This window comes from Oenanthe melanoleuca, chromosome 2 (genome assembly GCF_029582105.1).
Source record: "Oenanthe melanoleuca isolate GR-GAL-2019-014 chromosome 2, OMel1.0, whole genome shotgun sequence".
Classification (NCBI taxonomy): Eukaryota; Metazoa; Chordata; class Aves; order Passeriformes; family Muscicapidae; genus Oenanthe; species Oenanthe melanoleuca.
In genome coordinates, this window is record NC_079335.1 from 3,898,914 (window position 1) to 3,920,355 (window position 21,442).

Below are 21,442 nucleotides of genomic sequence, written 5' to 3' on the forward strand. Positions count from 1 at the left end.
CTGCAGAGTTTCCAAGGCAGCCAAAAAGCTGCTGCTCCTCTTGTTGACTCTGCAGACCAGAAATACAGCCGGGTTCAGTGGAATAAGGAAACTCACAATTCTTGTACTGGTGTAGCAGAAAGGGGAAAAGCTCAATTTGGAAAAACTCAAATGTCTTTCTAGAGGTAGAAATAAGTCCAGTGTGGTGCTCTCTGCCTCTGCTCAGCATCAGGGATGATTGCTCAAGCAGCTCCAGTACCAAAAATCCTTGCTTGACATCCCTCTGAATTTCTGGCAAAGAAACAAATCCAGGGGCATTTCACTTGATCAGGTTCAAAAAGTGTGTCCACACAGGCTTTGGGGAGTGCAGGGAGAAGCTGTGCCAGCACTGAGCTGGGATGAGAGCACAAGAGACTTAAGGCAGGAGGAGAGCATGACTTTAAACTGTAAATGAACCCTGAAATGACAAAAGACTTGAAGCAAGCCCACATTTTGGGTCAGGCTGGCCGTGAATCAGCTCTAGAAAACGAAAGACGAAACTTTCTGACTTCAGTTCGAGTTATGAACTTATAAACTCTCATTTATCTGGTTTAATGGATGCGAGCCAGAGACATTTTTTGAGGTTAGTGGATGGGACGGCTTCCTGAAAATGAACTCATTGAAAAAGGCGTGATTTGGAGACAAAGTTTGTCTCAAATTATCATATTGTACAAGGCTGGGTTAATGTGACATGGAGATATCTTCTGTATATCCCAGAGCTGCTCTTGAGCATCATCCATCCGTTTAGTGCTCTCTGCTAAAATGTAGAGGCATGATAAATCACTTCCAAAAGTGAAAGCTGAAAAAAACTAATCAGATTTAAACCCATCTGAATGACAACAAATGACAAAAAGCTTTTGCACAGAACAGCCATGTAACCTTACTCCATTCCCCCAAGATAACAAGCAGAGAGTGGCAGTGGACTGTGGAGAAGTGAGGCAGCCCATGGTCCAGCTTTGTGATTTCATGGCCCAGAGATGGGGGTCAGAATAGGAGTATTTCACATGTTGGTAGGTTTTGTCAGCAAGTCTTAGTAGTTTTTTTTCCAGAACAAGACTATTTTTCCTCCGTCTGTTTCCCTTTAAAACACTGATTTATTTTTGCCATTGCTTTAAAAATGGCTGTGTATTCCCCACAACTGTCTTCAGGCATTACAAAAATCAGAATATCTGCCTGAAGCTAGGCATAAAAATGGAGCAGAGGCGTCATGCAGGCAGCTGGGCTAAAATTGGTATCCACTAAAGTTAGGGGAGAGTTCATGGAGCTGTTGTTTGTTTTATTGAAGCAGACAGGTCAAAGACCAGGGTTTTATCAATGCCCTGGCATCAGTGGGGTGTACTGCTGGTCCTGGATGCTGTGAATCTTCCTCATCCTTGGCTCTCTGCAAGCTGGAAGGGTGACTGGGATGTGCTCCTGGTGAGGAGTTGGATGTCAGCAGCTTTGGAGGCAGCGATGCTGCGATGATGCTCCTGCTGGTGGTTGTGCTGGAGGAGTGGGTGAGCTCAGAGCTGATCCTTAGTGTTAACTAAAAGCTCCTATTCCTACACTGTGCCACTCTCCTGGGAGCAGATTTGGGACAGGTGTTCTCTGTGCCTGAGTTAGGTGATGGCTCCATGGGTGCACCCATCCAGATGGCAAATCACCACAGTCCTGACGGCTTGGGAGGCTCAGACAGGGAGGCTGTGGGTCCTTCCAAACCTTGCAGGGAAGTATCTTGCTGAGATCCCCATAACCTTTTAGGTGCCACTATCTGGTGGAGCTTGAGGGAAGTCCCTGTGCTGTGTTTCTAGTAAATGCCAGCCCAGGACGTGCTAATGACAGCAGAGAGGATGTGCTCCATCTGTGTGACGGATGACACTTAGGGGAGCTCTGGAAACAGGATGGGGATGTTTTACTGACCAGCTGATAAAAGAAAATGCCAGAGAAATTCCCATGTGGGAACACAGAGCAGAGTTTCACCCAATGCCTCAGCACTGAATTACAGTGCTCATTTAGCAACCCTCAGCTGCCTGTCCCAGTGCTGCCCACAGTGTCCTGCCAGTACAGCTGCCTGTTTGTAGAGAGATGAGCTGGGAACAGATCAAACTGAAAATAAACATTTTTATTTCTTTTTTAACTCCCCCAAGACAAGATCTACTCCATGGTTCCTTTGCCAAGATGGCCATTGATGTCACAATGGCCTCGTCCTGGTAGGACTGAGCCAAACCAGTACCTGCTGACTTTGGACTGGAGCAGATGAGCCCCATGTCCTGTGGCTGGAGGGGACATCTTTAGTGTCCCTTGTCTCTGCTCCCTCTGTCCCACTGTGCTCCAGCCCATGCCAGGCTGGTTTTGCTGTTGGTTGTCACATGTAATGCCAAATTTAAATTATTTGTGAAATAGCAAAACATTCTTTGTGCTGGCTGCTGGAGTACTCTGTACATATCTGTGCCTGTAGGGTTTTTCTTCTAGGGTAGCTGAAATAGCGTGGATTTCAGCATGGAGCCAGGTGTATTAATAGAAATGCCTTCAGTTGGCTTTTTCTCTGTACCAAAGGAGCTTACAATGGGGGAATTAATTGAGCCTTAAGTCAACACTGTATGATCTGCAAAGTCTCCATAGATATTCCTCAATGTTTTGTTTTCTGTTTGCAGCAGCCTTGCTCTTTAGGAAGCAGCATGAAAAAGAGATGGAGAAAAACCCACCCAGGACACACCCATGGCAAACAGAATAGGAAATGTCTGTCTGCATCCTCCCCAGGCTGAAACCCTCTTATGTGCCCCTGGGAGCAGAGGGACCATTCTGGGCAGATCTCAAAGCCAGTATTTAACCTAAACAGCTTGTTACTGATGTTGCTTTTTCATTCACCTTCTTTCCCTTTCCCCTGCTGAGAGGCATAGCATGTGCATGTGCATCCCCAGAAACATTTACTATCATCAGTTGGCTTCATCATAAACAATGAATTTGGGCTTGCAGCTTCCTTTACCTGGGGAAGCTCGTTTGCTTTCAGCTTGATTAGAACCTACTCCAGCACAGCAAGGGTGGCTGGGAAATGCCACCCACGCTGGGGTGTCAGAATGTCTCAGAAACCATCCGGGAGCCAAGCAGAGCCGGAGCAGCTTGCGTGTCTCCAGGCCATTAAAGCTCACCCCTGGGGCTGGGGAGGATGTGCAGAGCACGGATGAAACGCTGCATCCTGCCTGTCCCATCCCTGCTGGATCCGGCCGGAGGGGCTGAGGAAGTTTTCCTGCTTAGCAGGGTGGGGAGGCTTCACATCTCAGCCTTTATTGAATTTTCAGGTGATAAAAGCGGCGCTTCCTCGCCTGGCGCGCCAGAGCAGCCAGCGCCTTCAAACGCTCTCCTTCTCCAGGGAATTTGCATTTCCCTAGAGGCAGCACTGGATTTATGCAAAAATCTAGATGAAAGAAAGTCAAAGGCAAAGCATGCTCATAAGTAAGCTTTCCTGGGCACTTCCTGAACAGTCAGACACTCTCCTTCCAACCTTTTGGCATTTTGGGGAGAAGTGATGCTGACTACAGGTTCCTCCAGTTCCAAAAACAATTGTTGGTGACCACTTTACCTCCATGTTGTCCCAAGGGTGGTATCAGTCTGGAAAGGTGCTTTGAGGTTGCAATATCCCACTGTTGGATTTGTTTTTCCTGGGTACACCATTCCATGGGATGTGGCATCCCCTCTTGTGGTGTTCAGGTGATGTTTCCACTCTAGACAGGATGGATTTCTTCCTCATCCTGCTATTCCCCTGAGGATGTGGTCATCCTCCTTCAGTGGTCTCCAAAATCACCTGGGCATGGTCCATCAAAGCCAGTTGGCTGTGCTGCATGACCTTCTCCTTGCTTTCCCTGACAGGATGGGAAGAGCACCAAGTATCATCATCCCACAGCAGCTCTGACACAAGCCTTTTGCTCATGCAAATTATTGCAATTTCCCTTCCTGAGATACCAGGGCATTTGCTGGCTTTTACAAAGCCACTGCTGGAAATCCTTCCTGTGAATGACAGGAACAGGATTGGATGACTGTTCATCTTCTGTATTGAAAGACAGTTCATTTAAGTTCAAGAAGCACCAGGATCTGTATAGTTTGCCATCTTTTTTTAGCTGGTTTCGCCTCCAACACTGGCTAGGAGCAGCCTTGGCATGCCAGAGCATCTCTGTGTGACAAGTGAGGATGTGATTTAAAATGTGCTTATCTGGGGCTGCAGCAGCTGCTCTCTGCTTCTGGTGTGCAGCCCAGAAAGGGACAAGCTTGATGCTAATTGGGGAGCCCATTTTTGCTGTCCAAGACCATGTCCCAAGCTGCAGCATTGTAGGGCTCCAGCCCAAAGGATTTTTCTTCTCATTTTCCTAATTCTCAGAGCGTCTTGTTCCAGCAAGGTTTTTTTTTTAATACCTTGGTTAAACTTGAATCCAGTTTGAACCCCATTTGATGAAGTGGCAAGTGGGAAGCTGGATGGGAGCTGATGTGAAGAACTCAGGGGAAAGGTCATGGTGACAGCCAGCCACCCTGGCCATCAGGCACTCAGAGAATCATGCAGTGGTGTGGGATGGAAGGGACCTTTAAAGATTGTCTAGTTTCAAATGTGCTGCCACGGACAGGGACACCTTCCATTGCAACCACGTTGCTCAAGGCCTCATCCAGCCTGGCCTTGAACACTTCTAGGGATGGGGCAGCCACAGCTTCTGGGGGTGAGCTGATTCAGTGTGTCACCACTCTCATCATAACAAATTTCCTCCTTATGAACCTGCCCTCTTTCAATTTAAAGCTTTTTGTAGTATCACTACAGGCCCATGTAAAAGTCTTCTTCCATTTTTTTTTTTTTTTTTTTAACCTCTCTTTAATACATCAAAAGCCTGCAATGGGTCTCCCTAGCCACCAATTCCTGAGCTGGAGAAAGATCCTCACCTTTTATGCCCATCTAAGCCCAGCTGCAAAGTGCATTTCCAAGAGGATTTGAGTTTCAGAAGTTCTGTAGTTGGGAAAAGGCCTCAAGTTGCACCATGGGAGGTTCATGTTGGGTATCAGGAAGAGTTTCTTCACTGAAGGAGCAACTCTCAGCATTGGAATGGGCTACTCAGGGTAGTGGTGGAAACCATCCCTAAAGTGTTCAGAAAGGGGTGGGTGTGGTACTCAAGGATGTGGTTTGGTGAGCAGGGTGGTACTTGGTTGAAGGACTGACTTGGTGAGCTTGGAGATCCTTTCCAATCTGAATGATTCTACAGTTCTGTCATTCTGGTTTGCAGACCCTGAACAATCTGAGCACTGCACTGCCTTAATCAACTCCCTCCAAAGTCATGCTTGATCCACCTTCCTCCTTCCAGTTTAGTCCCCTGTCTCCCATGTGGACAAGGTGCACATCGTGCTGAGGACATGAGGCAGTGCTTTACACACCAGGCAGGCTCTGCAGAGCAAGTGGAGACATTATGTTCCTCCAGCAAGAACAACTGTGACTTTCAGCATTTCATGCCCTTTGATCTTTTATTTGAAAGAAAACCACCTTCATTTGCTCTGCAAGCTCCCACGGGTGGGGGACAGCTCTTGGCACAGCTCTGGGGTTTTGCACAAGAGCGGCAGGACCAAAGCATTTTATTCCTCTTGTTGAGCATGGCTGGGTCCAGGAGGTAGGAGAGGGTGCAGGGGAGCAGGAGAGGGTGCAGGATCAGGCCATGTTGTAGCCATGCATCCAAACCGGGCAGCTTGGAAGTTCCCACCTTTGTCCCTAGAGCTTTGTCTATACATTGCTTTTGCAGAGCACTTGTCCTGTGGCAGCCATGGAGCTCTGCTGTGGCTTTTTGCTGGAGATAAGGAGTTTTCTGGAAGAGGGTTTTAGGGAAAACCATCTCTGCAGGACCTTGGCTTAGTAGGAGGATCCTGTAGTGTGATGTGCTGGGGGGTCTTGATAACCCTGCCAGACCTTGCCACATCCTACCTAGGAGCAGCCTGCTTTTACATCTCCCTTCACTTGCTCCATGGCTTTTAATGATCCTGGCTAACATTCAGTCATGTTTCCCCCAGGATCTCTATTGTTGATAGTCCTGAGGGGACACTTCTCACCTACATGCAGCATCTCTGTCCCATCCTGCTGGAAAAGGGACATCCCTGGAGGGGCTATTTCAAGGGGCAGTTTCTGCTGTTAGAGTGACAATGGCCATAGCTGGGGAGGATGAGGAGGAGACAGTTCAGGGGTTTCTGTGCAGCACTGTCCTCATGGGCTTAATGGCTGTCTTCTGAAGTGCTTTGGTGTCCACCACAAAGGAGAGGGCTGGTGGTGCTGCCACCTCCCAGCAGCCTGTCATGATATCTGTGAGCCTGGGGTGAAAAGTGTAAACCAAATAGTGCAGAGCAGAAGTGAGATGGTTTGGGAGGACAATCCATGGCAGCATAGGGTCTAGTGGAGGAAGCTCAGAGACCCACAAACACCATCTAAACATGGTGCCATTGACTTGGAAGAGCTGCCTTTCTCCAGAGTTGGCTTTTCTGGACAATCCTGACCATAGCTTGATGCCACCAGAGATCTTTCCATGGGACACATCAGAGGCAGAGCATGTTCTGTCCTGTGTTGCATCCCCAGCATGTCACAGAGCATTATTTCAACATTGTCTGCAGGTCAAAATCCACTGTTTGGGTAGATTTGAGTCCCCTGGAGCCCCCTTCATCATCAGCAAACTTCCATCAAAGCCACCGCAGCCCGTGTGGGTTGGGAGTTGTGCAAGAGGCGCCAGTGACGCAGGCAGGGCTCTGGTGGCCTTGGCTCAGGGCTCTGGTGGCCTGACAAGGTAAGACCAGGTAATGTAGGGGACAACTTCCCATCAGAATCCTACCACTGAGGAGGGACATGGCAAATAGCAAAGTTCAGGTCTGGTGGGACGCAGGCTCAGGCTCAGACTGTGCCTCAAAGGGGAGGTCATGGCAGCTCCTCCCTGCTCTTCCCAGGAGTGTGCTGCTGTTTCTCCTGCTTCCCCCCAAAAAATGCATCATTCTGCACCCACACCCCAAACTTTGCCACCTGCCACAAGTATTGAACTTACTCAAAATACTGTGAGAAACCACAAAAAAAAGCTGGGCAGATGTTCAGCTGCACCAGTTTCAGGGAGGGAGAGACACGTGGCAGTGGCACCTGCTGGGGGGGACCACTGGAGCCAGTTCGCTCCCAGTGTGTGTTTTGGGGCAAGGATGCTGCTTTGGGATTCTTTTCTTTCCAAAGATACTCTTGGACGAGGCTTGAAGCCTGGAAATGCCCAATCACACACAGAATTGCTTTTTTCCCCTGATTCTTCTGGCCAAAAGAAATCCCTGAAGGATGGGGGGAGCTGGCCCCCAGTATTTGGGGTGCCTGACTTCCCTGTGCATCGGGCGCCGGAGCGTGGGGACCATCCGTCCCCAAACGACCAAGCCTTTCACCCCTCCCCAAAAAAACCCTCTAGGGCACACCCTCTGCAGATTTGGGAGGCAGCCAGCCCCAAGCCTGTTATTACTTTTCCCTGTGGAGTTGGCCTCTCTTCCTCCCCCCGCTTTTTTTTTTTTCTTCTTTCCCTTCATATCCAAGCCAGGAAAAGCCTCTGACGTCGGCACTGGGGCTGCAAGCTCCTCGTGGCTGCAGGGGGAAGGCAGTGGAGGGGATATCCCGGATCATAAAACCAGGATCTCGCTGTGAGCAGGGCCACCAGTAGCTGCCTGTGAGTTGTCCCCTGCTGGGGACAGGGTTGGAGGGATGGATGGGGGACTGTGTTCAGCTGGGGGGTTCCTTTTCCCTACAGCGCAGAAGGTTTAGTGCCTTTTTGTGGGTTTTATGATCCTCTGATGGCTGAATCTTTTCTGGCACAAGAGGGAATTAGGATAAAAAGCTGTCCATGGAGACCTCAAATTCGAGTTGCTTGGGGGCTGCATGTGAAGGGAAAAGCTGAAATTCCAGCTAAAGGCCTATTGAAGGGGTGCTTGAAGCATCATGTTTCCTCCAGGGTATTGCCCCATGACCTCTGGACAGGAGAGGCAGCCCTGACACTGGTGGCATCACAGGAATCCCACAGTGTGGGCACAGGGTCTGTGTTCAGGGGCTGTGAATCTGGGTGAGAGGGAAAAACAACTCCCAAAGGACCTTTGTAGACACTTTGCTCACTGTGCCTCAGCCTCTCTTCAAAGACAAAAGGTGCAAATACAAGATAAGAAAGAGTTGATCACATTACCAGTGCCTCCGGTGCATTCCCAGCTTCCACAGTGCTGAGAAGGCTGTGCTCTTTATCTGGCTGGCTGCCTCAGCTTCCCCATTCCTCCCTCTTTCCTGGTGTCCTGAGTGCCTCCTGCTTGCAAATGTCCACACCAACATCATGCTGGCATCTTTCCCTGCTCTCTAAATGCTACCAAACTCCTTAAGTCCAAGTGGAGCTGTAAAATCAAGGACTGCCACAGCTCTCTTCAGCGAAATTTCATGTTAGCCAGTAGTTACTGCACACCAAAAAGGATGTGGGGAAAGATGCATGACCTGGTTTGTCTTGCAGGTGTGTTTTCATGGGCTGCCAAGAGCTCCTCCCCTCGCTCTCCCTCCTGCACCTGTGCATTTTTAATGCTCCTTGTCACATTTTGCTCAGAAAACATCAATGCAGCAAGAGAAACAACCTAAAAAATAACCCCTTGGAGGAAAAACCCCACAATGCTTCCCTGGCATATGGTGCTGGGCACTGCTTTGCTCCTGGCAGCAGGTACCCCACAGCCACCAGGGTACCCAGCATGGTTTTTCCAGGACAGCCCATCTCTCTGTCCAGCTCTGCACCTGGAGCAGCACTGGTGGCTGCTTACACCTCTCCCCACGGATTCCGGCTCCTGCTGGTGTTTTGTTTCCGTTGCTCTTCTCACAGACCTTTACAGTTTCCTTCCGTGCGGATGCAACTGGAGGAAATCTCAGCTCTCTGGCTGTGTCCCAGCTGCAGTCACAGGCTGGGGACAGCACTGTGACTCTCTGTGTCCTGGGACCTGTCCTCCTTGGCAGTGATGGCGATGCTGGCAGTGGTGATGCTGCTCGTGCTGGTGGAACCCAGTGGTGGCAGTGGTGACACTGGTGGCAGTGGTTGGAATGGTGGCAGTGGTGATGCTGCTGCTGGTGACAATGCTGGTGTTGGTGGCAGTGGTGCTGCCCGTGCTGGTGGCAGTGGTAGTGATGGCAGTGGTGCTTCTCCTAGTGAGAGTAGGGGAGAGCAGTGGTAGTGCTCATGGCAGTGGTCATTGTGGTGGCAGTGGTGTCCGTGGTGATGCTGGTGGGAGTGGTGACAGTGGTGGTACTGCTGGTACAGATCTCATGTGTGCAGCTCAGCCTCACAAACCTGCTCTCCATGATCACTCATGTCAGTGGCAATGGGTGTGTGCAGAAACTTCTGCATGGTGATAACTGGAAATACTCAGAAACTTGGGCTCAGTTTTCGGGGTGGTGGAAGTGCCTGTTGGGAGCAGGGAGGGCAGGACTTCACCAGCCTTAAGGGGAAAGGGCTGGTTAGTGTCTTGCTACGTGAGCTGAAAGCAGGAGAGAGGTCGAGAAAGTGACACAGCTGGGTGTTTTGCTGGGTTTCTCTGAAGGTGAACTTTGACCAGGAGATGTGCTCACTCCGAGATCGCTATATTTATATACGGGTGAGATGCACATTGTGAGTGAGTAAGAGCCTTTGTTCCAAGTCCCACTCCTAAAGCCCCTGTGAAGTGACACTTTGGCTCTGCAAAGCTTCCTTTTCCTTTGCTTGGGGATGTGCTGTGTATAGGAAAACCTGACTCCACCATCTGTGTCCCGCTAGCTGGGTACCAGCAACACAGCCATCGGCTCCAGCATCTGCTCTCTGCTCCAGCCAAGCTCTTCATTCACTGGGTGAAGAAGATCTGACCTTTATTTTCCATCAGATTGCTGTGAGGAAGATCAGCCCCATCCCTCTGTTGCAGGCTCAGTCCCTGGACATCTGGGATGAGGCCAAGACATTTGTAAAGGTCTTGCCACACTGCAAAGGAATATTTCGGAGAGCCCTGTGGTGCCCTCAGCTTTGGGGGTGTAAGATAAGGGGATGATGGAACACTGGTCATCATCCCCCAGAGCAGCATCCTTCCCTTCTCTCTTGCTACACTGGTGTGTGTTCATACTGAATCCTCAGTGGGCTCTTGGCTGCAAAATTGTTGTGTAAGAAGCAGAAATTTCCACAGTCATGGTGAAAAGAAAATCACAGAATCATTAAAGTTGGAAAGGATCTCTGAGTTAACCTAGCACTGTCAGGTCCACCACTGAACCATGTGCCACATCCATGCCTCTTCTGAACACTTGCAGGGATACTGATTCCACCACTTCCCTGGGCAGCCTGCTCCAGTGTCTGAGCACCTTTTTAGTGAAAAAATTTTTCCTTATACCCAATCTAAACCTCCCCTAGCACAACTTGAGGCTGTTTCATCTTGTCCTGTAGCTTTGTTAAGTGGAAGAAGAGACCAGCCCCCACCTGGCTACAACCTCCTTTCATCAGGCTTCCCCAAGACAGGTTTGAGCCTGACAGGCCAGCACTGCATTGCTGAGCATCCTCATCCAGGGCTTGTTCACTGTGTCCTCACATGCTTCCCCTAGATCCCCTGGAGCGCTCAAATCAGAAGGATTTATATTCCACTTGGCAGGTTATTAATATTAGCTGAAATTCCCTTTTCCACATTGTTCTGCCATGCTTAATATGGAGATCAGCATCTCAGCCTGAAACGCCAGGGCTGATCTGTGATTGAATATCCATTAGGGATTTATGGGGCTGAATTGCTGGGATGTGCGATTGCCAAAATACTTGAAACGCTTCCACTGGAGAGGAGACCTTGTGGGAAAGGAGCACTCGCTGTTCTCATAGGCAGGCAGTTCCCACTGAGCCTCTGTTCCTGGCAGCGAGCACACCCAATAAAAGATTGTCCAGGATCCGGATGGAGCATGGGCTGGGATGATGACAGGGGGTGGCGCAGGCCTTGGGGCTGGCAGCAGCTCCCAGTCCCACGGGGTTGCTCAGCGGGTGGGATTTAATCCAGGACACGGGTAAACATGGGCACAGTTCGTATTAATGTCCCTGGCAGCTGGTTAAAATGAGATATGAGGTTGTTTGGAGGGAGAAAAGTCATTTATTGATGCTTTCCCTTGTGCACCTCTGGTGCTGGCGCGTCAGATCAGATCGATCATCGCGATCAGGTCACATCATTAGGACAGATGGCATTAAACACACTGGAAGCCTGAGGAGCAAAGGCATGAAAAGTAGAAGCAAAAGATCCTCAAGTCTTTTGTTTCAGAGAAACTGGGCTTTCAAGGTGATGGTTTGGGGTAATTCCTACTTTGCAACAGCTCTTCCCTTTGAGCAGGCAACTGTGGCTGCCCATCTCTGCCACCTCCCATCTCTTTGGAGGGTTTTAAGCCCTCTTTTCCTTAAAATGAAAAAGATGAACCTTGCTGAGGGGATTGCCAGCAGCCTGGCTCTTTTTGTGGTTGTGCTGGCCAGCAGATTGGCAGCTGGACATATAGGAGCCACATGTCCAAAACCAGCCCAAAATGACCTTCCAGAAATACCAAATTGGTTCTTACCCAGCCATAGTGAGATCATCTTTGGGGGAAGCTGATTCCCACAAACAAAGTGATAGGTGGGATCATCACTGAAAAAGCACAGTGAACACTGTGGGGAGAGCAGGTTTTCCAGCCCATCTTGCAGGGTCATTGCAAGCTTTGAGCAAAAATTCCAGCCTCTGTCGTTGAGATGGGGAGGGTCAGCTACCTTGGGGGGCTCAGCTTCATCTGTGGGCTGAGCTGCTCTGAATCACACCTAAAATCACCCCCCTGAATGGTGGGGAAAAGTCTTCCCCCCTGAATGTCACACTCATCCCCTGCAGCCCAGGCAGGATTTGAACTTCAAAGAACATCCTTGCAGGACTCTGAGATAGCATTATCCACTTGTTTTAGAGACAAAAAAAATTAATGAGGTGTGATGGGACATGGTTGTTGAGAGAACTCTGTGATTTTAGCAGCCAAACTGGGTATATTTAGCAGAACAGCTCTGTGCTTCCCCTGACCATCACCTGGCTTTTTTCCTCTTGCCATTTGACTTTTTCATTCTTGGGTACCACTGGAGAAGCAGGAGCTGTTAAACATGTTGTAAATGATGCTCAGGCTTGGACAAACCCATTGTCAGCACCCAAATGCTGTGGTGAGCTGGTCAGGGCTCAGCTCATCTCTCTACTCCCACCTTATCTCATTGCATAAGGGTGAAACAATCCAGAGGGGAAAGTTTCTGGCTGCTGTGAGGAGAAGCAAAGGGGTGCCTGCTGGCCTGGCTCGGGTTACTTATGTGCTTATGGTCTATTTTGAGGCTTTGGCCACTCGGCATTAAGCAGCCACTGACCCGGGGGAAGGACCAGCTTCAAAACAAGAGTCCAGTGGGGAACAACCTGGGAAGGCTCTGGCTGGCTTTCCCTTGTGAGCGGGGCTGGCAGAGCCCTTGCCTCCCTGCTAGGCCCATCATCTCATGGATTTGTGTATTTCCACAGTAGTAATTGCTTTTGTTTTTTAATTCTTCCCACTGCCATCCCTGAAAGCAAAGATGTCACAAGTGGAGGGGCTGGGCTCCGTTACTGGGAGAGGTGTGGGAATGTGGATGAGCAGGCATCCATCACTAACCCTGGCAAAACCACACACATGCAACCCCCTCCTCGTTCCCCTCCCCCCAGGATAGCTCATTTGCAGGCAGCTTAATTCTCCTAAGAGCATTAGAGGTGCATTGGTGGACATGAGCCCAGCTCCAGGAGCATGTGGCCGATTAGCAGCAGCAGCTGGTTTCAGGCACAGCGTGCTTTTTGGGGACTCAAAGGTGAGGTCTGGGGGGTCTGGATGGGTGTTGGGGGGTCAGCTGGTATGGATTGGGTGTGTAAGTCCACCAGCAGGTGCAGATGTTGGATGGCATATGGGAGCAATAAGCCATGTGCTTTTCCGTTCTACGGGTGAAATATGAGTTACCCTCTCTGGCTTTCCAGTGCCATTTCGGCTCTCCAGATGATATTTCAGCTTTAGCTTTAAATACCACCTCCCTTTCTAATCTGTGGTCTCCTGTGAAGATGAGGATGGTCAGGGATGCTCGTACGGGATGTAGCAAGTGATGGTGCTTCAGGGGCACCCACACCAGGCAGGAGGAGCACACTCTCACCGCCGCCTTTCCCTTTCTCTCCCCTGCAGCCTCGCTCTGCACTGGGATTTATGGAGGTGCTGAGGAGCAGCTGTGAGCCCCGCAGCCCCGGGCAGCCCAGCCAGTGAAGCAGCCCCCGGCCGCCTCTCCTCGTCTCGCCCAGCACCCCGACCCTCCGACTCAACCATTCAAGGCTCCCGTGCATGGATCGCCGCAGCGAGGCGCCGCTGCCGGCCGCCGCCGCCCCGTAGGCTCCCGGCCCCCCGTGCCGCCCCCAAGTACTCCACATACCCCGATGGGGTAACGTGACGGGGTCCCCTCCCGCCGCCACCCCCCATGCAGAGGCCTTTCTAGAGCGCCCGGAGCGCGCGGCACCGGAGCCGCTCGCCGGCGCACACACGCAGAGGACGCCAACACTACAGCAAAGGGATTTTTTTTTTTTTAATTATTATTATTATTATTATCATTAATATTATTTTTTTTTTCCCCCATCTGGCTTTTTTTCCCCCTGGGGGGCTTGTGGTGTGTCAAGGAAGCCGGCGCGCTCCCAGGAATTGGGATTATTTGCACAACGTCTGTATATTGAGTTCTCGATCCTGTTTTATTTTTATTTTTGAAGCACAGAGGGGTTGTTGGGTTTTTGTTTGGTTTTTTTGGGTTTTTTTGGGTTTTTTTGTTGTTTTTTTTTTGTCCCTCCACACCACACTTTTTTGGGTTTTTCCCCTGCCACTGTCAGCATCACCTCACCTTCCCACTGTTCTCACCATGGCCCGGATGAACCGCCCTGCGCCCGTGGAGGTCTGCTACAAAAACATGAGGTTCCTCATCACCCACAACCCCACCAATGCCACACTCAGCACCTTCTTGGAGGTAAGGAGGGAAGGTGGGGACCAGGATCCAGTTGCATATTTTGAGGCTGAAAGCTGATGTTGATGAGAGGGCAGCATATCCTCTTTGGTATCACAGCCCCTGGTGGCATCCTGGGACAGTGGGTCCAATCATTGCTGGCTTTTTGGGATTGGATGTTTTTCAGGACCCCTAGTGTGATGCTTGGGCACAGCAAAGATGGAGCAGTTTCCCCATTCCCATTGCATCCCCTGCCAGATCCACTAGCATGTCACGTCACAGGGTTTTGGAGCAATGCACATGGGTGCACACAACCTGTCCTGTTCTTCCCAGCACCTCAAAAATGGCTTTTCATCCCAGATACCCCAGCGTATTTCCAATGCCCAGAGTGTGTTGGGTAGTGCTGGAGAGCTTGGTGTTGAGGAGCCAGCACTGGTAGCAGCTCTGAGTGCCACTGCCTCAGGGTGACAGGAAAGTGGCTGTGATTTGGGGGCAGCCACCCCATGTTGTGCATGTTGTGCACAAGGCAATGAGGACCACACCAGTGGGAATGGAGAAAAACTCCCCTTTCCTCTAGTCTCTTAGACTTTTGGCCGGGCTGCTGAGCATGTGGGGCTCACCACGGTCTGGTGAGCACACATGGGGAACAAAGGAGGTGGATCACTGGCAGAGATGATCTCATGGTGCCCGGCGAGGCGGCGCAGCGCGCGCGTAATCCAGGGGCGATCCTCGCGCGGGCACTGAGCCATGCTGGAGGCAGCCCAAGCCCCACACTGAGCCTGCAGCATGTTGGAGTGATGATGGGGTACAGCAGTGAGGTGGAGAAGGAGCCCCTGCACCATCTGTGAGATGCTGAGCTCGGCTGGTGGGGCATGCTATGACTCCCCCCGCCGGCTGCCTCCATGCATTTCTGCATCGGGAGTGTGACCTCACCAGGTACAAATAATTTCTCCTTCAGAGGACTTGCACCCATGTCAGGGATGTTTCTTTGTATGGTGTGTAAAATCCCTTCTGATGTGGCTGTCAGGGCTTAAAAATAAATGGCCCCATTGGTACTCGTGACTCTGAGGAGTCATGAAGATGCTGGTTAGAAATCCTCCAAGGCCACATGGCTTTGGTGTCATTTCATGTTTCCTTGTGCCTGCCAGGCTGGATGGTCAAGGGTTCAGAGAAGGGGCACAGCACTGTTCTGTGACATGCTCCACATGGTCATAGCAGGGCTCAGATGTGTTGGGGTTAACTGGGGTGCATCTGAGAGGATCTGTTCAGACCCCTCCTTCTCCTTCGCTCCCCAGGACCTGAAGAAATACGGTGCCACCACAGTCGTGCGAGTGTGTGAAGTGACCTATGACAAGACCCCCCTGGAGAAGGACGGCATCACTGTCATGGTAGGTGGGCAGCAGGCTGGGCACTGGGGGGCTGCCCCAACACCACCCTTAAATATCTCATCCCTTGGGGCTTTTAAACACCCTGGTAGCCCAACACAGCATCAGTCTGAGGCAGGAGCAGAGTTGGAAGCCCAGCTGAGCCGAGCTGAGGCTGGTGCTTTAAAAAGAGAGGTGCTGCCCACGCAGCCGAAACTGTGACTCACCCGGCTGAGTCGGCAGCTGCCCTGGCTGCCTGCTGCTCAGGCTCTGGAACGGGGATGAGAGCGCCTGATCCCACGTGGAAGGTGCGCGTGGTTCCCATTACCCCCGGCGTTATCTTACCCTGGGGGTGGTGGGAGGGTTTTTGCTCTTCCAGCAGCTGGCTGGTGCAGCTGGGGGGGATGAAAGGGAGCAGGCAGCAAGCTGGGAAAGGCAGAGCAGGCAGCTGCCTGGGCTGTGTCTTGGCTGATAAGTAATTGGAGATGATGTCAGGCGTGATAGCCCTGCCAGGGAGTTCAGCTCCAGCTGGGAAGTGAGGCTCTGCTCATTATTTAGGGAAGGGTTTGGAAGTGCCTTGTGTCTCCTGGGGTGGTCCTCTGTGCGTAGGACCTCTTTATATAGCTCTGTCTGTATAATGTATGTGCTAGAGAGAGAGGTGGCTCTGTCTTAGATCCTTAGGGATATAGGTGGATAATCCTGTGGCTCTCCAGATACAGATCCTCCAGATCTGTAGATACAGATATCTCCAGATGTCTCTAGATATAGATGCAATCTGTGTCTCTACAGGATATATCTTGGAAAGATTGCTGTATCCTACATATACAGAAACCATATGTTGAGGATCTTATCTGCTCACACACCAAATTCTGCCTTGTACCCCATTTCTAACTGGGGCCTCCAGTCTGAGTTTCTGTATCTAGGATATACATCTCTTCACATCTCTTATATCTCTCTTATGTGGAGAGATACATATCTAGGATATGTTTGATATAGAGGGTTAGAGAAACTATACAAGACACTGTATGGAAACTAAATAGCTTCTATATCAAAGTTTCTATAACTATATAGAAGCTATATGAGGTAAATCAAGAGATGTCTATGATCTGGTTTTCTATAGATAGATGTATCTCTGCAGATACAGAAATATCTCTATAATTATATCAAATCTATATATTTTTGAGATATATATATATATATATATAATGGTATATATTTATATTTGGTATTCACAGTTTGGTATATTTTTTATCTGTATCCTGATATATATATTTGACATATACATATATCTTGATGCACAAGTCTGATGAGGAGCAGCTGAGGGTATTTAGCCTGGAGAAAAGAAGACTTGGGGAAGATTTTATCTGCTCTACAACTCCCTGTAAGGAGGTTGTAGCCAAGTGGGGGTTGGCCTCTTTTCTCAGGTAACAAGCAACAGGCCAGGAGAGAATGACCTCCAGTTGCTCCAAGGGAGGTTTAGATTGGATATTAGGAAAAATTTATTCACTGAAAGGGTTGTCAAGCATTGAAACACCCTGCCCAGGGAAGTGGTGGAGTTACCATCCCTGGTGGGGTTTAAAAGAGCTGTAGATGTGGGACTTGGAGGCATGGTTTAGTGGTGGCCTTGGCCTTGGGTTAACAGTTGGACTTGATGATTTTAGAGGGCTTTTCCAACCTAAACAAGTCTATGCTTCTATATACAGACCATATATAGGTCTATATATGGAGAAGGCTCTGGGGAGACCTTAAAGCCCCGTCCAGTCCCTAAAGGGCCTGCAGGAGTGCTGGACTATTTACACAGGCAGGTAGTGATAGAACAAATGTCTTTAAAGACACTTAAATAATGTCTTTAAAAGTGGCAGAGGGCAGATTTAGATGAGAAGAAAGAAGAAAGTTTTTATAATGAGAATGGTGAGACACTGGCACAGGTTGCCCAGAGAAGTTGTGGCTGCCCCATCTCTGGAAGTGTTCATGGCCAGGTTGCAGCAGCCTGGGATAGTGGAAGTGTCCCTGCCATGGCAAAGGAGTGGACTAGATGGTATTTGAAGGTGCCTTCCACCCCAAGCCATTCCATCATTCTTCAGGATGATTTGTGGTGTGCTTTGTCATCCCTGGTGTGAGCCCCTGACCTGCACTCATGGCTGCAGGGAGGACATGGCCTTGCAGGAGGACATGGCCTTGCAGGACAGGCACAGGGCAGCCAAGGGGGGCTGGCTCAAGCACTACAAATACCCTGAAGCCCAACGTGCTCCTTTGCTATCAAATCCCAACAGAAATCACACCACCTGTTCAAACACTGAAGTGAAGCAGCTTATTTTGCGATCTCACACCAAGGATGACTCCAGCACAGCAGCTTAATGACTCACTCTTCAAAATCTAGGATTAGGGCTCGGTGCCCCTCACCCTTCAGGGCTCACCAAGCCACGTTCCTCTCCAAGTGATGCTGCTCCTTCCAGTGGCCACACTCCTCCTGACAAATCTGTTTTGGGAAAGAAATCCTCATTTTGGGACACTTAACCCTCATAACTGAGCCCAGGGCTGAGGAGTATCAAATGCAGAAGCCATTTGACCAACTTCCTCACAATGCTCCAATTTTGAACCCCTGCAACTTGAGGATGAAGCTCAGAAGAAGATGGGATGTTTTTTTCTTTTTCCCTTAATAGCCTTTCCTGAAGGATGGTATTTAAATAGCCCATTTGGAGTGATGTCCCTCCCTTTGACCTCTCTCTCTGGGGCTGTGTGTGGGGGTCCCCAGACCATTCTTTTGGTCTCCCCCTCCATGTGTTGCAGGAAGCTGAATTTCAGCACCGCATCAAGCTCTGAGATTTCAACCATCTTCAAGCCACCTTTGCTCAAATCCCCTACAATGTGCTCCCAAGTGCTGGAATTAGGAGCTGGCAAGGAGGAGGAGGGGAACTGCATTACCCCAAAGCTCAGTGAGGTCATCTGGATGGGGATGGAGCATGGGGTGGCCATCCTGGTCTGCAGAGGCAGGAGGCTGTGGGGACCGTGTTGCAGATGCTACAGGTGCTCTGGAAGGCTGAACATGTCCACAGGAGGTGGAAAGACTCCAGACCTAGATTTTTGTGGCTTCAAACCCTGAGCCAAAGCAGCTAGGGAATTCCTGTATGCCAGATGATGCCACAAAACCACCTGTATTCCCACAGAGCTGTGATGTATGCCCAGTTCTGGCACTGCTCTGCCTCCCCGCAGCTGAGGCCTCAAACACCATCACCCTGAGTAAAAAACAACCCCTGAAAGGTTTTCCCCTGAAAGCATTTCTCTCTTCCCAACCTTGCAGGATTGGCCATTTGATGATGGAGCACCTCCTCCCAGCAAGATTGTGGAAGACTGGCTCAACTTGTTGAAGACCAAGTTCTGCGAGGACCCTGGTTGCTGCGTGGCCGTGCACTGCGTGGCCGGCCTGGGGCGGTGAGTCCGAGCCCAGCACCCCAGCTGCCTCTCATGAATGCAGCAGAGGGAAAACCATGCCAGCTCTCCTTCCATTCCACAGCTCCCCTCTGAGCAGGGTTTTATCCCAGCTGCCACCTCCCCACAAAGGCAGGGGAGGCACAACCATGCCAGTGCTCCTCCTTCCTTTTCCCAGTCCCTCTTTGAGAAGGGTTTTGTGAAACCGTAATGGGAATAGGTATTGATGGAGGGGATCTGCTACCTGAGCTTCTCCTTGAACTTTAAATGATGGGTATCAGCCTCTGGGCTGTGTGACTGGGGAGTGACAGCCACTGCTTTTGCCTTTCAGTGCTCCCGTCCTTGTCGCGCTGGCCTTGATCGAGAGTGGGATGAAGTATGAAGATGCCATCCAGTTCATCCGACAGTAAGTGGAGCAGTGTTGTGGTGTTGGGGCAGAAAGTCCCTCTCTGAAGGAATGGAGAGATCTGGCAGGGTTTGGTTTTTTTGGTGGCACTGGGACTGCTTTTCTCTCCTTTGGCATGGAGTACCCTGTGCCTTTGCAGGAGGCTGGGGCAGCAGCTGGCAGCATCCCTGAGGGGCTTTTGGCAGTCACCACTCCCCTGCCCCACGTTTCCTCCCCAGCTCTCCATGTCCTGGGACTCAAAGGGTGGATGAGTGAGGAAAGCTGCTGGGGTCAGTGCCTGTCTCCATCCCTGGAGGGTACACTTGGCTTCAGTCTCCAAAATCCCTTCCTGCTCCAGGCAGGGGACTCAGCACCCCAACAGGGGTGGTTTGGGGAGGGGGATCTCGTGCCACACCTCTGACTGTTCTGGCATTTCTGTGTCCCCACAGGAAGCGCAGAGGAGCCATCAACAGCAAGCAGCTGACGTACTTGGAAAAATACCGACCAAAGCAGAGACTCCGATTTAAGGACCCTCATAACCACAAGAACAAATGCTGCATCATGTAACCTCAATGACCTCTTGCCAAAATCCGTGCACAGACCCCAGGCACTCGCACACATCCCCCCTCACCTCCTCGCCCAGCCCTGCGCTCCCCTCTGCCGGAGCATCTCCAGTGTGTCCAGCACTCACAGCACACTCGTCTTGCTGGATCCCCAAAAAAGGCTGCTGTCTCCAGCTGCAGCCCCGAGGAGGGAAGGCAGCACTGCCCTTTGACTCTTGGTGTTAGCAGGCAGTGAGCTCCTGTGACCGTTCTAAATCACCATCCTCCTCCCTCCTTTCCCCCTCCCTGTTACATTGAGAGGGGTGGGCAAAGGGTGCTTGGTTTGGGGTGATGCAGGCAGGGCTGTGCCAGCTCAGAAGGGATGGGGTGCAGAAGGGCACCCCCAGAAAAACCTTTCCCCACCTCTTCCCCATAAATAAGGGCTGCAGCAGCAGGGGTGGAGGTGGGAATGGCACAGTGGCCTCGGGAGGGAAGGTGGTGATAGCAGGGAGGGGTGACAGGGGCCCTTAGCTCAGTGACCCTTGTGACCAGGGGAAGGGCTGAGCTAAGGCCCTCAGCACCATTCCCTCTCTCCTGGCCCCTCTGGTAGCTCACCACCTCTCTGTTGCCTCAATGCCAGCCAGGATGCTGCAGATGGGGCTCGCTGGGGACGTGCTCCAGTTGAAGGCAGAGCTGCTTGGAACCTCGGGGACCACGGCAGGGCTTGGAGGCACTCAGCTTTGCTGGGATGCTGCATTAGCACTGGGTCCCCCAAATTATGGGGTGCTCTTATTTATAGCTTCCAAATTCAGTGCCCAGAGTGGTGGGTTCTCTGCTGTTGTGTCCCCATCCCTGACCTGTGGCACAAACCCCATTTCTGGCTGCAGTGCCCTGGGGACACATGATGCCTCTCAAGGCACATCCATGTCCTCCACCACCACTGCATTTGCTGGTTGAGGGGCTGGGCTGCAGCTTTCCTAGGGGACTTTGGGTGTTCCTGGCAAGAGCACATCACCTAATTTTGCACCTGCCTTGTCCATATCTGTACTGAGGCACCTGGCACCCCCAGCACACACCCAGCTGGGGTGGGCTCAGAGCTGCCCTGAGCTGGGACATGAAACATCTCTCAACTTTCTGCCTTTGAACGCTTGCAGCAGCTGGAGCAGTGGGCACGTAGCGGGTGTGGGGATGGTTTTTTTTCTTTTAATGAGGATAAAAAGAAATTTGCTAATTAAAGGAAAAAAAAAATCTTAAAAAAATACCCTGTTTGTCTTCCACACATCCTCTGGCCTTTCTTTCTCCTATCACTGCCCAGTAGAGCCCAGGACGTCACCCATGTCCCCCAGAGTGATCCCCAGGAGTGTCACAGCTGGCTGCCATCCACTATCACCAGGACATAGATGGGGCCCAGGGGATGCTCCAGGTGTTCTTTGGGCACTCTGCTGCTCACCCCTCAGCTGCACAGCATCACAGTTGTTGGGACAAGGAGGGCTGGTCATCCACCCCTTGGGGTTTTAGGCTGACCAGCTAGAGATGCCCCCAGTGTCCTGTGTTGGGTCTCTCCAAAGGTTTGTGTGCCTTCCAAAACAGATACCCAGAGACATTTGCTTCAGGGCATTCATCCCTTGGCACAGGTGGTGAGGAAGGCTGGTTAGACACCTTCAGTACCTGCAGAAGGTTGGGGACTGCTTTGTACCACCACGTGGGTGGGCA

General features: G+C 50.9%; 1 protein-coding gene across 1 annotated transcript in view; it reads left to right on the forward strand.

Annotated features, from left to right (window-relative positions):
• PTP4A3 (protein tyrosine phosphatase 4A3) overlaps nt 1-20,990 on the forward strand; it is a 38,393-nt gene extending 17,403 nt beyond the window's left edge. The window contains exons 2-6 of the mRNA XM_056482832.1: nt 13,214-14,033; nt 15,305-15,397; nt 18,675-18,805; nt 19,134-19,208; nt 19,637-20,990. Of these exons, the coding sequence (XP_056338807.1) occupies nt 13,929-14,033; nt 15,305-15,397; nt 18,675-18,805; nt 19,134-19,208; nt 19,637-19,754 (522 nt within the window). The 5' untranslated portion in view covers nt 13,214-13,928 and the 3' untranslated portion in view covers nt 19,755-20,990. The remainder of the gene's footprint in view (nt 1-13,213; nt 14,034-15,304; nt 15,398-18,674; nt 18,806-19,133; nt 19,209-19,636) is intronic.
• The last annotated feature ends 452 nt before the right edge of the window (nt 20,991-21,442 follow it).